The sequence below is a fragment of the Elephantulus edwardii genome, unplaced genomic scaffold (assembly GCF_000299155.1).
Source record: "Elephantulus edwardii isolate Elephantulus edwardi_28Jun2011 unplaced genomic scaffold, EleEdw1.0 scaffold00008, whole genome shotgun sequence".
Classification (NCBI taxonomy): Eukaryota; Metazoa; Chordata; class Mammalia; order Macroscelidea; family Macroscelididae; genus Elephantulus; species Elephantulus edwardii.
Genome location: NW_006399758.1, coordinates 32,025,967 through 32,044,611, shown reverse-complemented (window position 1 = coordinate 32,044,611; position 18,645 = coordinate 32,025,967). Strand labels below are relative to the sequence as shown.

The 18,645-nt window shown below is 36.9% G+C and overlaps 1 protein-coding gene across 4 annotated transcripts in view; it reads right to left on the bottom strand.

Moving 5' to 3' along the window:
* LOC102863830 (RNA-binding Raly-like protein-like) overlaps window positions 1-18,645 on the bottom strand; it is a 973,734-nt gene that overhangs the window by 184,610 nt on the left and 770,479 nt on the right. For all 4 annotated transcript variants that reach the window (XM_006880505.1, XM_006880506.1, XM_006880504.1 and 1 more), the window contains one exon: window positions 15,905-15,980. In XM_006880505.1, the coding sequence (XP_006880567.1) occupies window positions 15,905-15,980 (76 nt within the window). The remainder of the gene's footprint in view (window positions 1-15,904; window positions 15,981-18,645) is intronic.

Sequence of the window (18,645 nt, the reverse complement as noted above, 5' to 3'; positions counted from 1 at the left end):
TAATAAAATATAATTATAGAAAAAAAAGAATTAAAATTTGTACAAAATCCTGACTTCCTGGATCTGAGCCTGATGCCCTGAAATATTTCTTAAAATGTGAGCTGAAATATTCAGAGATCACCTTCTAGTGAAATACACATACAATAATGGCTATTACCAAGTAAGTCCATTACTCTCTTAAAAAGCATCTTCGTGAGATCAAAAGGTCAACATTTACTCTAAAGCAAAGATGAGGAATTAAGGGGACAGGGAAACTAGAGTACTTAAAACAGAACAGAAGCAGAGATAATATTGATATATATTGAAAAATGTAGCTGGACAACATAACAGCAGTTGTCAAATGGGAACCCAATTTACTATGTCAACTTTCACCAAAAAACATGAGAAAATATTACTTAATACATTTTCATTAACAAAATGCAAATAATATACACTAAGATTATAAGAAAAATATATCCTCAAAGGCACCATTGAAAAGTTATTCAGTTAATAATTTAGTAAGTAAGTTAATATTTTGCTCTACTTATTTTTTCTGTGCTACGTATCATTTAATATTTTAGATGTTTTGGTCATACTGTTCACATAATTTTGTATTTGTTTTTCTCTAATTAAAATCTAAGATCTTTCTCACATAATTATGTGTACTTTTTTTATGGACATCATTTCACTAACGCAAGAGGTTGAATAACTTGCTTATAATCAATGAGTTAGCCTTGGCAAATGGTAGCAAATATAGTATTTGGTTATAGGTCTATTGCTTTCTAACTGACTATTAGTCTCAGAAGAGTCACACGCAACATCATGTTCTTCTTCTAATTCCAGTCAAAATCTTAGTAGTAGCAATATCCATTTCTTTGTTCTTTGTAAATGCTTATTGAATGGATTAATGATATATGTTATATATCTGCAGCTGCTCTTATTTACCTTTACTGTTAATTCCTTTCGCTGTGACTGCTCCTCAAATATACCCTGTTGTTGTTGTTATGTACTCAGAACTAGCTTATAGCTGTGTCCTGTAAATCTCATCAGAGAAGATTGCTGTTTCTTTCTCCTGTTTAGCTGGTGGATTAGAATCCTGTGCCTTCAGGTTGGTGGTGCAACTCCATACCACTAGGCCACCAATGCTTTCTTAAATATGTTGTAGTAACTTGTGAAATTTTTGAATCTGCTTTTAGATTTGTTCAGAAGCAGTCACCACTGGATTTATAGTCAAACCCTCAGAAAAACTGTTAAGTGTACAGTCATTTTTACTCTTTTGTGAAGTGCTATGATAAAAACAGCAGAGTTTGGTTATCTTTTAATAGAATACTTTTAAAAAATGAATAAAAGGTTATATTCTTTGTCCTTTCTCATATATATATATCTATATCTATATCTATATCTATATCTATCTATATCATCTATATCTATATCTTTATCTATCTATATATAGATATATATCTAAATTGTGACTTGTGAGGAAACTTACAAATCTTACTATGTTTTCAACCTTTACTGCACATTTTACTCCACAACATTGACTACAATAGCTACAGTATCTGATCATCCATTCATTGCATATTTTCTTTCTTTTCACACATATTAATAAATATTTAATATCTCTTAATTAACTTTTTCTTTTCCCTTTCTCTTTCCATACTAGTAATCACACTAGTATGGTTCCTTCTCTGTGCACACCTATCTTTGTCTTTTAATACTAGCAGTCTTATACAATATTTGTCCTTTTGTGACTGACTCATTTCATTCAGCAACCTGCCCTCTAAACTCATTAGTGTTATCAATTGTTGCATAAATTCTTCATTGTTTTCCAAAGTTGTAAAGCCTATCCCTTCTGTAACTTCACTATAGTTTCTTTATCTATTAATTTGTGAATGGGTACTTGGATTTTACAACTCTTTGCTATGGTGAATAATGTTGCAATAAACATGAGTGTGCATATATCTGCTTATGTCACAACTTTTATTACTTTAGGATAGAAGTAGACTAGCCAATCAAGTGGTATTTTGATTTCCAACTTTTTAAAGAAATATCAGGTTGCTTTTCATAGTGGTTGTGTTAAGGACTAGAACTGTTACCTGGTCTCTCTCTCAGAGAGGAGGGCTGGAAGCTGAGTCTCTTAGGGAAAATGGGAAAGGAACGTGTAACACTTGTGCCAACACGCTGGGTGTTACAGAACCTGGTGATAGTACTTCTGGCAGGAACCAAAAGGTGAGTTACACCAGGAAGCCCCCCCCTGCTAAGAATCCAGGGAAGCAAGCCACAGGCAAGCCCACAAATTCCTAGGTGGGTTAGGCTATGACCAGTGTCAGGAAACTGGGAGCTGTTGAAGTCAGTGCCTCACCAAGGGGTTCCTTTATTGTCTGCTGGCATCATGACAAAAGGTTTGCCTCCACCTCTGTCTTTCAAGGGACATTGCCTCTCTTTTTTTCTTTAACTCTTTTGCACTGCCTTCCTCCACCTTTCACCAGCTATGACTCTGTTTTATTTCCTTATAAACCCTTTTCACTTATTTCGCTAAATTGCTGATTTGCATGCCTCAGTGCTTATCTACAATCACCTCAGTCCACCCACTCGCCAGAAAATGCTAATTTTCTCGAGAGTGTTCAAGAGATTTTGAGAACTCTGATTTTAGCATGTTTCAGTTGCACAATTTTACATTTCCACCTCAATGTACGTGAGTTCCAGGATCTCCACACCTTCATCAGTGTCTTCGGTTACTTACTTACTGAGCTTGGCTATTGTTGCTGGGCTAAGATGATATATCACTGTTTTGATTTACACAACTCCTTGGAAATAAGGATGCTGAAGTTTCATTTCACATTCTCTGGGCATGTTCTTAGGAGGGTCCAGATCTTGAAGGACATCATGATTGGAAAGACCGAAGGTAAAAGAAGACTTTCAACACGATGGACTCACATGAAGTGGTGTTAAGGGTTTATTGTGCAAAATGCCTTCCTGAGCCATTGATTAACTTCGCCATGTGGATGGATGAGAATATGTGAATAGGACGTGTTAGCCTCTCTACAAGGGGAATGGCTACTCTTATCAATCCACACCCTCGTGGTAACTCTTGCCATTAAATTAGGCAGATCCAACAGCAGAATTAGAATAATCTGACCACCAGCAAAGAAGAAGCAAGAAAATTCAATGTGTTTTCTGGACCAGAGACACTTCTGCCAGTCAGCCCAGGGCCTATGGAAGCAGTGGACCAAGGAGATGCAGCAGAGAACCAGAGACCTCATATGAGATAGAGAGGCGGGGGACTTCTAGCCCACTGGACCGAGCTAAGTTGTTGGAGGACTCAGGTTGTTGGTAAGTATGGAGAGAAAACTATAACACGCAGGACTGAGAGCTTTTTAACACTTGTATAACATTGTAAGCCTCAAGGCTGAGGTGCTTGTGAACACATTTTGGAAGCTGTTCTGAATAAGCCACTAATCTGAATTTATAGCCTTTTGACTCCCCTAATGGTTCTGTGGGATCTGTGAGCTATCACATCAGATTTTGTACCCAGCGAATCAGCAATACTGGCGTAAGGAAAGTAGAAAGAAGTACGGAAACTTGTGAGCAAGTCTGGCCTCTTGGAATTGGTTTTGTATTGTTGATGGGGACAGTTCCCCTTTATGAAGATGAAAAAGGTCAATTATGGCTGTTCCCTGATGTGGTCCTTGTTCTTTATATATGGTAACTATAATAGTGGGCTCTAGTATGGTGGAAATGTGGTAGTGTAATGAGGATGACACAGACTAGGGCCAGTTTCAGATCTGTTGTTTATAGGGTCACTATGTGTCATTATCAACTTAATGACATCTAGCAACAACATCAACAACACCTAGTGACCTTGATCACTTCTTTATGTGTTAGTCATCTGAATCCTTTCTTTTGTGAAGAATCTTTCAGCCCATTGTGTGAGCAGGGTGTTTTTCTTCTTAAATGTATTTCATTTACATATATAGACTTGTGAGTTCTGAGACTATTTTACTCACTTTTAAGAAATTGTTTTAATTCTAGAATTCTGGAACCTAGGTTCCTGGGTACATGAAATTGGGGTGACCCACAGAAGTCATTTGCCTGTGGGTATTCTACTGAATGTTGAACTTTATGGAAACTAGTTTCTGAGGTTATCTTTGAATCACACAATTAGTTAGATAAACTAGTAAAATTGTTGTGTCTTATGTATTGAGCTTTTCTGAAGATTCAGTTCATTTTGGGAAACTTACTCTAAAAGTGAGACTGGTAGCTGCTTTAGGGTAAATTAGTTATTTTAATTGCACTTTAAGACAGTGCTGTATGGAATTCTTTCTCATCACAATTATTCATTAGGAAAGCAAATATTAATAAATAGGTAAGTTGAAAAGGGAAAGGTAATATTCAGTATGATCAGGCATTATAATTAATTACATTAATCAGTTATAGTTTATGCTATAAAGCAAAAGGTTTAGGAAAGGCTGAATAAAACCTAAAAGAATTGTAAACTTTTACTCAAATAAAATTTAAAAAAGAAGGAACAATATGCACTCAGTTGTAGGCACAATTTATTGTAAAACCCCACATTTATTTCTCAGTTATGTTCTATCCTTTTCCCATGGTAATCCTAATAAGATTTTGCAACAATATTTTGAAGTTCTCTCAGCTTAGGCACATGTTTTGTTCCCTAGTAGAAACATAAATGGTATATTACACAATCTTCAACCAATTATGCTACTGGGTTAATATTATTTTTGTTTTGAACATGTCAGGGCTGCTTGATTCTGAGTCTGTGAATAAAAATTTTATCCATAACTTTTACTGAGAAATTTCATAAGAAAGTCCATTAGCTTAAAATCATTGTGTGTATGTAAATGCATCTTATAACCACAATCCAGGATAATGGGGGCTATGCTACCAGTGTGATAGATTTCTCTCACAAGAGTCATATAGAGGAAGAAAAAGATTGTTTCTGTACAAGGGAATATTCTTTTATTAGATGGTTATAGATATTATTACCCCCCTTTTTCCCTGCTCTTCTACCCCTTACTTCTGGAAATGTGATGATTAAATTTGATGCTAATTTACAATACCTCGTTGTTGTTGTTGTTGTCATGTGCCATCGGGTCATTTGCGACTCATAGCGACCCTATGTACAACAGCCCTAAACCATGCTCTATCCTGTGACAATAGCATTTCCTCTGACACACCCATCCCGATTACCCCAGTCACTGAATCAATCCACCTCATAGAGGGTCTTCCCCTCCTGCGCTGTCCCTCTACTCTATTCAGCATGATGTCCCTCTCTAAAAGACCTGTCTCTCCTTGCAACATGTCCAAAGTATGTCAGACGAAGCCCCAGAATCCTTGCCTCCAAGGAGTAGCTTGGTTTAACCATCTCCAGGATGAATCTGTTTGTTTTCTCGGCAGTCCATGGTACATTCAATACTCTTCTCCAGCACCACAGCTCAAAGTCGTCAATTCTCCTACCCTCCCTAGTCATTGTCCAACTCTCTGATGCATAACAAGTGATTGCAAAAACCATGGCCTGTATCAGGCGGACCTCCATCTCTAGAGAGACACCGTTGCTCTTGAGTACTTTAGAGAGGTCCCTAACAGCAGATTTTCCCATCGCAATACGTTTTTTGATTTCCTGGCTGCTGGTGCCAAGAGTGTTGACCGTGGAGCCAGGCAAACTCAAGCTGTGAACAATCTCAATCTCTTTGCCATCCTTCCTGATGCTACCGATTGGTCCAGTGGTGAGAATCTTTGTCTTCTTGACCTTGAGCCTCAGTCCATACTGAAGGCTGCAGTCCTTGACCCTCTGCAGTAAGTGCATGAGGTCATCCTCAGTTTCAGTAAGCAGGGTTGTGCCATCTGCATAACGCAGACTGTTGATAGATCGTCCACCAATCCTAACGCCACACTTCTCCTCATAGAGCCCAGCCTCTCGGACAGTGCCTTGTCATTACAAATAATCTCTTAATATGGTTAAACTCTTCTCCTGATCTTACTTGACCACCTCTCTCTCAATTGCAACCAAATTATGAGCTCTTTTCAAAAGTGTTTGAGTGGATTTGCCTCTTCCATAAATTATTTCATATCAAACTAATAAAATTGTTGGATTCCAAATAACCTATAGGCCAATGAAGTAAATGACAAAGGCCTTTGAAATAGATTCTCTTTATAGGAACATACCATTTAGTCTCCTTCTGTATTCATTATCTAAAGCTGCTACAGTGGATGGTTCAAACGAACAGAAATTTATTCTTTTGTAGTTCAGGAGATGGGAAGTCCAAATTCAGGGCTCCAGCTCTAGGGAAGGACTGGTATTCCTTGGAGTTGTCCATGTGTCTATATTTTACCTGCTATCAAAGAGCTTTCTCAGTGACCTTGGTCTAAAACTATGCACAGTACTCTTGGTGATTGTTTCTTGATAGGACCAAAGACCTCGGTTCTTGACTCACTTTCCTTTCTTGTTAGCTCTTCAAGTCTACACTCTAGGAAAGCCCCCCTTTCAGTGAATCAAAATTATATTGGGATTAAGGAGTGTTGTGTTCCATTGTTATATTATTTTACAACTATTTCATCTATAATAGAAGATCATTGCATAGCTTCCACATTATATACGTACATACATTTATTTTGGGGGGACATATTCCACGACACCCTCTAACTACTTCATTTGCTATGTAAGAAAAATCTGAATATTAATGGATGTAAAAACATTGCAAATACACCATCATTTAACCTATCAGAGAACTACCTGCAGCAGAACTATTTTTATAAGTATGTTTTACTATTTTTAATCTTGACTAATTTACTTTTTAAAATTTCCATTCATTCATTGTTGTACATTTTCCTTTCTACCCACCACTCCAGTTTGCTTTTCTCTTTGGAAAAAAAATAAAAATTCTTTCACTATTGCATAACAATTTCCTCTTCCTCTACCCCAGTCTACTTTGTTATGTAGCTTTTATTCTGGACTGTTATCATGCAAATAATACTTAATCATATATTCCTTTTAAACAGTTTTCTCTCTTCTGTTTCAATGCGATGTGCATTATTTATTCCCTTTTCTTAGCTTCTCTCAACCCCCATGTCAGTTCTGTTTTATAACAGGGGCATTATGCAGTATTTATCCTTTTGTGACTGAGATATTTTGTCATAATGTCCTCAGCATAATGTCTTCCAGGGTCGCCCATAATATTTTATGAGTTCCTTGTTTTTTAGTGCTGCATAGTATTCCATTGCGTGAATCTATCACAGCTTATCAATCCATTCATTTGTTGATGGGCAATTGGGTTGTTTCCATCTCTTTGCTATGGTGTTCAGCACAACAATAAACATAGGTGTGTATGTTTTACTATTTTTTAAAACATTTTCAATTATTGTTGTTATTGTGTAACCCATAGCTGACCCTCTGGTGGGTTTTCAGAGACAGTTAATCACATGGGAGAAGATTACCCATTCTTCTCCCGCAGAGCACCTGGTGGAATCAACTCTGTGCCTTCAGAATTGCAGTAAAGCTTCTTGCCTTTAGGCCAAGTGTGTCAGAGATAGTGAAATTGGCTCAGGATAGAGCAGGATTCAGAAGTATTGTTCAGAGGTCATTATGAATCATAGTAGACTCAACAGCACATAACAACAATAACAATTTTGAGTTAAAAGTTTTGCCAATTTTATTTGCTTCTAAATTCAATGCCATTAAATGGATTGTGACTTGGCAGCCCTCCACTGGGTTTCGAAGGCTGTGGGAGAAGACTATGCAACTTTCTCCTTTAGGATAGCTGGTAGAGTTAAACAGCTGAACAAACAAGGCCTTTCGGTTAAAAGCACAACATGCTGTACCACCAGAACTCCTCCATATTTGTTTAATGTTAAAACACAAAGGAAATACTATAAGTAAAAAGAATGTTTTCCAAAACACTCTCTTCTTTAGGTGTTGTATGAAATGGCAGTTTATTTATAACCTGGTGAATTTTAGCAACATTATCACAGCTGACAAGTCATTTAAAACAATCTCCTAAAATACTTTAATTGAAGGCCTTTTTCTCTGAGTGATGATGATGATAACTGAAGTTTGTAATCTATACCAGGTTTTGACATGTTAAATATTTCACTTTGCAGAGTCTTTTACTTTTTCACTATGCCTTTGTTGATAAAGCTGAGGAACAGAGTTCAAGGTTAGGCCTTGTGCTGATTTTAGTAGTCAAGTTTGTCTAACTTTTCACCAAAAACACACATGTAGAAGCATTTGCATAATATTAAACTATAAAGTAAATATTTGGGATCTTTTGATGTTTACCTTGGAACTGCACATTAGAAAGAACATAGTTTTTATATATATGGGTAAATATACACCTTTGAGGTTTTGACATAGATAATTTTTGTATTTGTTCTCATGGGTATTGGCAAGCACACTGTCCCATGTCACTAATTTGATTCCATAAGAAAAATTCAATCAGGAACAAAAAGAGACAGCAATTATTACACAGATCTGGCAGTAACACACTTTAAAAAGAAACCATAGAGGCATTTCAGGGTCTGGGCTCAAGAACATTTCAGGACAAGATCCATTGGCACAAGGGCTTAGGAGGAAAAAAACCCAAAAAAACATTTCTCTTTCTTCCTTACACTCTACTTTGGAAACCACAGTTTATCCTGCCATGAGTTTCTGACTGGGTCCACCTGGGAGGCAGAGAAATTAAATTCTCCATCAATGCGAAGGAGACATTGTCATAGAGACAAGGAATCTTTTCCCCCTGAATATTGAACATGCATTATCTTTGACATTATAAAAGGAAACAGAAAACAAAATGATCAACAGTTATTGAGGAGCTTTTCTTAGCAAAGTCAGTGAAGTTGTGATGTCCAGGATCCTTCCTTTCCCTATGGGTTTTTTAAAATGCAGAATTAGCTGAAATTATCTTCCATTGCTTTACTACTGTTGTCAAAGTTCTGTGACTCAATTTAAACCACTTTAGAGTTTCTAGATCATCAATGATATGCTAGTCACCAAGAAAAATGATAACAGAACCCATGTAGGTCCACTGGTAAACAAATGATAGGGTCACCTTGCATTATCTTACCTAAGACATCATGCTTCAAAGAGTTACCTTACCTTTCTTAATTATGCTCTGCAAGTTTTTCGATCACTGAACTTCTCATGGTGTAGTTCAAATTTATGACTACCAACACTGATTTATCTTAAAATAGTAATACATCCACTTTTTACTTACAGAGATGACTAGGTTCCCAAACTAGGTTATTCGATGTAATAACTCTTCCAATGCATGCCAAAAGTTAAGGATGACCACATAGCACCACACAATGGAGGATGACTACATTTTTACATAACTGTCAGATTACATTTATAAAACTGCTGTATTTCATCATTACTTAACTGTCAAATTAAGTTATTACATAGTTGCCAGATTCCTTCAGTAGATGACTTCAAAATCACTTAGAGTCATAGCCCAACAATCTGACACATAACTATTACAGACAAACTACTGTCTTCTCCAACCTTGCACTCTGGTGTTTGATTTTACAAAACATACATTTTAAGGTACACAATATCAAATGGCAGATTTCCTCCTACCTAGATGCAAACTACTGAGTAATGAGACAGTCAATAAGAGAAAAGCAGGTGTATTGGTAGCAATGTGTTATCCTGTGGCAATATTCAGGCATATCAATACGATTTGCAGTGACAGTCTTGATTGTTGTAGCTGTATCTGCAGGGTGGAGAGGTTGCAATGGAAGGGCACATTGCTCTGAAAAGGATCTGCAGTACAGCCACAAAGTCAAATGAGAAATGTTCACCCAATAATCTTTATGAAATAAATGCATGAAACTTTATGTATTGCATGTCTTTTAGAGCTGTGTCCCTAGCCCTTGAGAAAGAAAACCAATACCTGCTCAGCTTTTTGAAACACTGTCTTTGTTCTTTTCTCTCTGTTGGCTTTGTAAACATCAGAAAGAAAGTATGACTTCCTTTGTATGCATAAGCATCATCATACAACTATTCTCAATTAGTCATTATTTAGCATTAATTGTAACTGGGCATGCTGGAAAATGCACTTCCTAAGGGAGAATTATTATTTTAGAGTTCCACATTGTATAATGCACATGTCCCATTTGGAACAGCAATTTATTAATAGTTACAATATTTCCCCTAGAGAATGGATTGTCTATTCACTGTTCACAAATGATTAATTATGTTTCATTTACAAATAAATTCTAATGGGAGACTTTTTAAAAAAATGCAATTTTAATGCGTTGTCCTTTTTAATTCATTTCTGAGATGGAAAAAATTCATTTTAGGGAGCTTTCATACAGAGCTCTGCTCTTAACTCAAAAGCCACACTTCTTTGGTGATTCTAACCCACTGGCAGGTCAGAGGGGGGGAAAAATTGGCCAATCTCTTCCTGTGAGATTTAGAGACTTGGAAACCCAATGGAGGGTCAGCTATGAACTAGTTCTGACTTGATGACCACGAGAAAGAAAAAGAAAGGTAGATTGTGTAGGGGTGTGTGTGTGTGTGTGTGTGTGTGTGTTATTCTCTTAACCAGCTGTGCAGATGACACAGCAGCAGGCAATGTTTTTATTTTGTTATAGATAGAGTCATCATAGGTTGGAACTGACTCAGCGACACATAAAGACAAACCTCCAACTCTCTATCTAAACCAGACACTTTCTTCCTGATTTCATCTCTCAATATGACATCATCACTCCCCTCAATGCCTAACCTAGGAACCGTGGAAAATTAGGGGCCCTCACTCTCCTTCACATCCCATTTAAATCAGTGACCATATTAAAATGGGTCCTTATATTGTCTGCAGAAAACAGAAAACAAATCTTAAATTGATATTTAAGAATTCTCACAACGTGGAACTGTTCTAGTCTGCTCGAGCCAACTATCTCCACCAAGCCGACTATCTTCTATCTTAGACTCTGCCATGAGATACTCCTCTTGTTCTCTGTACCTAGAGCTCTGCACATTTTCTCCCCATGGAATACCCTTCTTTCTCTTTGTCTACTGAGTGACTACTTCTTCCTGCAGAAGCCAGCTTGAATATGCTATTCTTTCTGTAACTTCCCCCTAAGTAGAATGCCTAACTCCTTTATTGTTGATTTTGGTTTTTGGTGTGTTTGATTTTTTGGTTGGTTTTTTTTTTTTTTTAACAGAACTGTGTGCATACTTCAGTTAGGCTGGCCTTAGTTATTTGTGGATGTAAGTGAAGAACAAATTCTAATGCAGATCATTTATGAGCCCTGACAGAGTAAACAGTTGTGGTAATGTATCATTTTGGAGCAGTATGGTGAATCAGAGATTACCTGTAACCAGAAAAAGAAATTAATCTTATTTCTTCATGCTCTCTCTCTGTGCTCTCACCTTGACATTGCTATGCTATTTACCTAAAACAGCAGCTACCACAGTGCCTAGATTACAGTAAATCCAAAATATATGTCTTCTGAATGAGTTAATGAGTGAACAGATGAATATATTCTAAGCTTTTTATTTTATAGATAAAGAAACAGACTCAAAGACAAAATAAAAACACAAAATACACCCTTTTTACTTGCTCTTACAAGGTATGACTTATTTTTACCTAAACTGTGTGTTTTGTCCTGCGTGGCAAAGGTTAACTCTGTAGGCTTGCGTTTGTCTAAACTGTACATTCCAAAGGTCTTTAAGACTGTACCCTGACTTGCTTCAGAAACATAATGCTTAAGCACTTAGAATATATTCCCAAAAGAGAAAAAAAAAACCAAAACCAAACAAACCAAAAAACAAAACCAAAGACACCACAAACTATCATTACATACTTGGGGCATGGGTCACACCAGATAGTTCATGTAAACAATGTGATTTATGGCAAATATCTGTTTTCTTGGTTTTGATTGCCAAGAATTTGCCCTCTGGAAGAGCTGGAGAGTGAACAGAAAAGGGAAGTCATATGGGCTCTTCATTTCTTCCTCATTTAGCCCTGGATACCAAGGTTCAGATGAGTTTTCCCAGTTGGCAAAATGTTCCTATGTGTGGTCACACACTATATATTAGAATTAGGTACTATTCATATGATTCTGTTGGTGGTGACCCTTGGAAACGTGCTCCTGACTTCTCCTGGACTTTGCCACATACATTATCCATTTCCTAAACCAGATGCCTCTGGAAACTCTATAAACTCTACAATCATATAAAAATTACGTTACTTTGAGAACAGAGTTCAGGTCTTTTGTTCATAGGGCTGCTATGAGTTGTATTTGACTTGATGACACTTAACCACTGCTAAGTGAGACTAGTGTTGTTATATTTGGAGGAACATTCTTCTACTTTGTACATCACTCTTTTTAAGTTTGCTGTACTGAGGTGATCTGGGTTTGCTGTGATGCTGAACCTCGTGCCATTGGGGTGTCAAATATCATAATGGTTTCCTAATGTGGACAGTGTTTGGTGGAGCTCCCAGTTGTAAAACAGGTTTGAAAGCAGCAGTGGCATCCACTTCATAAATCATGTGCCTATGGAAACTCTATGAACTTGGAGAAATGATGATAGTTATGAAAAGGCATTAGGTCTTTTGTTCGTAAAGTCTCTATAAAGTGTGCTCCATTCTATAGCAATCAACAACAACAAACTTAATCTGCATCCTTTTGCTTTAATAAGTCAACTTCAACACACTGTTGAGTTCTGAAAGTCTTTCTAGGAAATCATCAAACTTGTGTTGAATTTAGGATCTCTTGTCATACATATTTTTAAAAATGTATGCAAGTGTTATGTTAGATAAAGAAGCTAGATACTCAAAGCTCACAGAGGCTTCACAAGTTGGCATGGATTGATGAAAGTAGAAAAGCCTTGATGACACAACAGTTAATACTCAGCTACTAGCCAAAAGTTGGGCAGTTCAAATTCCCTTTGTGGAGAGTGACAACCTTCTTCTATCAAGATTGTTGTTGCTGTGTGTCATCAGAATCAACCCATAGCTGACCCTCCAGCGGGTTTTCACAGGCAGTAATCTCATGGGAGAAGAGTGCCCATTCTTCTCCCACAGAACATGTGGTTAATTTGAAGTACATGCCTTTGGGATTGCATCACAGATTCTTACCAGTAGACCACTAGAGCTCCTAAGAAACCAATGACTTCTAGTTCAATTCTGTCATATAAAGTAGGGTTGACTCAATGATACACAAAAACATGGAGTGGAGAGGGGATATAACTAGGATTCAGTTTTAGTTTTCTGCCAAAACATGTGCCCCCCAAACCAAATCAGAGTGGTTGTCACTGAGCTGACTCCTACTTGTGGTGACATCACATGCTGAAGAGAGGACCTGCACTCTGTGGGACTTTTCACTAGCTGTGACTGTTTGGAAATAGATATCCAGATCTTTTTTTTTCTTTTTCTTTTTTTCTGAGTCATCTTACTATCAGCCATTCCTTTAAACCACGTGTGAGATCTAAAAGTAGGTGATATGATTGGTGCTCATTTTCAACATGTTAAGTCTGTTCTCAGCCACCTCCTGGTATGGTAATTACAGACAGAAGTCCCTATTCTTATTGGTTCTGGTTCCCTAGAATTCTTTGCTTTTTTATAATCTGCATGATTTGGATGGTAGCAAGTGAATGAACTAAATTGGAGACTAAAATCAGAATTCAATTCTTAATCTTATTATTTCACATTGGGCAAGTGTTTGATCATCTTTGAACTGTAGTTTTCTCTTCTGTCAGTAATACATATAAAGCTTGCGGGATTCTGTGACAGATAGATGAATGATGAATATGAAAATACATTTTGTTTACATGAAAGCAAAATATTATTATTAAGCTTATATAAGTATGAGGTCTGTGAAAGGACTTTATCAACCGTGTCTTCATTTCCTTTTGTTCCCTTTGTTAACATTTTGCAGTTTCTATTGTACCTCAGCCTTAATTTGTGTGAACAAATAAAAAGAGGATAAATAAGCATTTCCTCACTGCTATGATTTGGATACAATACAGCTGATTTAAAGAAAATTCTGCTTTCAGGTTTTTGGTGTTCTTTTTTCCCCCTGAATACAACACCATTTATAAATACAGAAATAATAGTTAAGGAGATAATTGTTTCTTGTCATGTGTTTCATTCTAAAAATGAACTAAAAAAATTCAAGAAGTGAGAAGATAAAGAAAATAACATCATTGCCCAGTCAGTTAGTAGTTATTCTAGATTAGGCAAAAGCCAGCTTATTATTTTTTCATAATAAAAAATATGTCTTTTTAAATGAGCTGTACCTCTACCTATACATTTGAAAAAGAAACCTGACAAAAATAGTTTATCTCAGTTTTGCAAATATTGCTCTTTACTGCAGCTAAGGTAAAGTGTCACAAGCTCTCTGTCAAGCACTTTTCTTACCATACTGTATCAGAATATAATCAATTTGAGCATATAGAACTCAATTCTCCTTTATCCAAATGATATCAAGCAAAACTGGGCCTTTCTCAAAACTTACATTAGCTCTTTGGATGTGGAGACTGATGGAATGATGATATGTATCTGGAAGAGGAGCACATAAATTGGATGATAGGAGATCTCAATAGCCTGGAACAATTGGTTAAATCTAACAAAAGGGAATTTAACAGATATAGATGCAAAGTCAGCACTTATAGTACAAAAACTAATGACAAAAGTCTATGAAGTGGGACATGTGTCTTGACAGTAGCACTTGATTTTCTAAAAATGTGCTCTGTGAAAGTTACAGTTCTGAGTTTTCTGTAGTTTCTATCTTCTCCAGATAAACGGAATTTAATATCATAGAAGGAAATGCAGAACAGCGAGGCTGCTAAGTCTGGAGTAGTGCATCTCTCTGGATAGTTAATGAATTGGGGGCATCTAGAGGGGAAAGATGTGAGTTGGGCTTGCTTCAGTGGCAATGGGCCTAGCCCGGAGGTCTAAAGGGAGAAGACTGTTGTGTTGGCAGGGGTCATCTGGTTAATTCCATGTCATAGAAAGCCCGTGAACAACAGATCAAAACATTACACTCTTCTGCAAAGGAAAAGATCAGAATGTTAAACTGACCCATTTGGAAAACAAAAAAAAAAAGAATTGGATATTATTATCTGGAAAAGAGAGGGGTATACCTGTTGTTTTGGAAAAATGGGGATGAGAGGAACATACAGGAAGTAAGAAAGAAGAGTATGAGCAACAGGGAGGAGATAATTAAGGCTATGGCAGCAGAAGGCATGAGTTTAAGAACTGACATCATCACTTTCAAGTGCTTGCTTTTCCTAGGAGACATCACTGTGAAACTTCATGCATGTCAGGATTTTTTATCTAAACGCTGAGAGCAGCCATATCTATATCACAAGGCTGTGAAAATGAAATTAAACAATGTGCCTAAAGTATCACCAATGAATGCCAAATAAACAAAAAAAACCCCAACATTGATATATGAAGAAAGAGGAATTCTTAGCTGCCTACAACTCGGTGAAAGCCAAAACTCATGCATTGCACACTCAACAAATACTGACTTTGCTATGGCTGGGCAGAATCTTTTGAGATGTGCATTAGTTTTTCCAGAGACATATCTTGCAGAAGGATTGTTTATGCAGCCACTAGAATCTTAGAGGTTCAAGGTCCCTCCAAATGCTGCATAATATAGCTGACTTTGACCACTAGCATTTTATAGTGTTTAATTCTAGTAAGTATTGTTCTTTAAAATATTAACTGTTGTATTGTTGTTCTTATTATGTGCTGTCAAATCTACTATGACTCTTAGCGACCCTATGAACAAGGGCTCTGAACTTGGATCTATTCTGAGCCAACTTCACTGTTTCTGACACACCTAGTCCCATTGTCACAGTCACTGCATCAATCCATCTCATCCAGGGTCTTGCTTTCTACAAAGCTTCAAGAAATTTCCATTTTGATATGCAGTAAAACAGAGCTTTGCTACTTACCTATAAAGTGCTGAAAGGGGCCTTTTATTTCCAGGTTTTGGTCTGTACGGTTTGGGTTCCCCTGCCATGTTGATATCTGAAAGTATAAGAAAAAACACAGGAGAGAACAGTTTAAAAGCAATATATGATATGGTATTATGATTATCACAAGAGTCCAGAACTAAGGTTGCATAGTGGAGTGTACTCGGGGCAGTGGGGCGTGGGGGGTGGGAGGGGTTGTATACCAATGAAAGAATTTTTCTTTTCAAAGAGAGAAGCAAGCTGGGTGGGGAGGGCTGGGCAGGGACAAAAGTGCAACAATGAATGAATGGAAATCCAAAATCTCTGTAAATGTTCACTAAAATTAATAAAATAAAAAAGAAAATATTAAATAATTTGAGAAAATAAATTGCAAAGTGACTATTTTTGCCCCATTTGCTTCATAGCCATAGTTTTGTGTGACATTCATTCATAAAAATAATATTTGTTGAAAACCTACTGTATGTCAGGCACTGTTTTAGGTGCTTGTTACAAAAATCCACCACTGTTGAGTCATTTACAATTCATAATAACCTTATAGAGTAAGTGAACCTGCCTTGTAAGGTATCCAAGGCAGAAGACAATTGTTTCACGTGTCTCCCATGGAGCAGCTGCTCATTGCAAACTGCCAATTTTCTAGTTAGCAACCAAGTGCTTCACCACTGTGCCACCAGATATCTTATCTACTGTGCACAAAATAGATTATAATACCTACTCCCACGGGCCTCAGAAGTTGGGAGGAGAGAGAGAGCAGGTACCACATAATAGACAAGAAAAAAATATAACACATATTATCTCTTTCTTTCATTGGAACCAACTTATTGCTGACCCTTCAGTAGATGTTTAGGAGCTGTAAGTTGCACAGGAGGTGATGCCCCATCTTTCTCCTGTATAGCAACTGGTGGATAACATATTAGAAGATGGCAAATACTATAGAAAACAGAACAAAGTCAAAGGAATCAGTCATGATAAATGAAGGAGAGAGTGAGAGAGAAAGAGAGAGAGAGAGAGAAGCTTTAAGGGGCTGTAAATTGCACAGTAGGAGATTGTTCCTTTTTCTCCCAGTCAGTAAGTGAAGTGTAACCTTTGGGTTAGCAGTGCAACTCCCTACAGACTACATTATCATAGCTCCCTGAACCAAATATAGATTTCTATTATTTCACAAGTTTTATAATCATGAAACAAGATAAATGTCCATGAAAATATCCCAAGACATAATTGGTGTGTTTCTAGCTTCGATCTCATGACTTACAAATGGAAAATGGAAAACAATAAATAAAGGAAAATCTTGGAAGTCAAGTCAGCCAACAAAAAAATGGTGGTGCTCTTTTTTTTTTTTTTTGGCTGTTTTTGTTTCTTTTTTAACATTGTGTCAATTGTTCTGAAGGCACACTTAGCAATTTGACAGCATTTTCACACAGAGAAAACCTTACATGAAAGATTGTGAAACTCAGTATTTCTAGACATCAGCTTTTCTTCAAAGGTACTTGAAAATATAGGTAAAAATTCTTTTCACTTATCAAACACTGAATAGGATTCACATGCAGAAATTTTCTTTAAAGGTATAGAAATTTATATTTTAAAGTGACCTGTCAATCCACAGATTAATGGTATGAATCCACTAGTTGCTCTCAAAAGAGAAAGATGGGAGATCTCCTGTGAGATTTACAGCCTCTGAAAAACTACTGGAGGGTTAGTTGTTATGCAACAGTAAAGAAGTTGATGTGTAAGATCACATATTTTTGGAAAGCAGAGAGAGAAGATGAAAGGAGGCAGATAGAAGTGGGGAAAAGGTCAGTAGATGATGAGCTCTCTTAAATTTAGAAACGAATAGCTGGAATCTGGAGGAGTTTATATAGCATAGAAATATAGGATTTAATCATGACTTTAGGACAACCTATCTAGGTTATGAGCCAAAGCTCAAATTCATATGCCTCAAGAGAGCCTTAAAGAGACCTTAATAGATATCCTAACAGTAAGCTCTGTGGTCCATGATACAGAGACCTCCAGAGGCTTCTTCATCTGGTCTCCCTGGCCTTGTACATGTCATCCACAAGACAGAGTGAGCCAAATTACTACCAAGGTTCCATTTTCAACCACTTTCATAAGATAGGGACCTTGTAATAGACATTGAAATGTAGAAAACAACATGCTGTGTTTTAGATTCTCTAGATTGCAAACAGATTCATACCAAATACCAATTTTTAGATAGAGTATTCTCAGGAAAGGATGTGTGTTTAATAATTTTCAACAAATGCTTCTGACATATTCCAAATGTCTAGTTAAATTCCTAGTTATTATGGAGTAGTTTTTAGATATTGTTAGTACAGGATTTCTATATACTACTATGTATTATTGTTATATGATGTTGAGTTACGACTGACCCGTCAGTGAGTTTTCAGAGGTAGTAAACTGCACAGGAAGAGACTGCCCATCCTTCTCCTGCAGAGTAGCCAAGAGAGTTGAACTATGTGCCTTGGGTTGCAGTTCAGCTTCTTACCACTATGTCACCAAAGCTCCCTATACTACAATATAGTATTTATTTTAGAGGTATTAATGTGTCCTTTTGGGAGCTATGGCGGATTAGTGACAAGAAGCTGTGTTTCCAACCCAAAGGCTAGTGGTTTGAATCCACCAGCTGCTACACGGCAGAAAGATGGGCTATCTTCTTGCATGACATATTCAGTCTTAAAAACTCAAGGGAGGACTAGTTTTTAATCCAC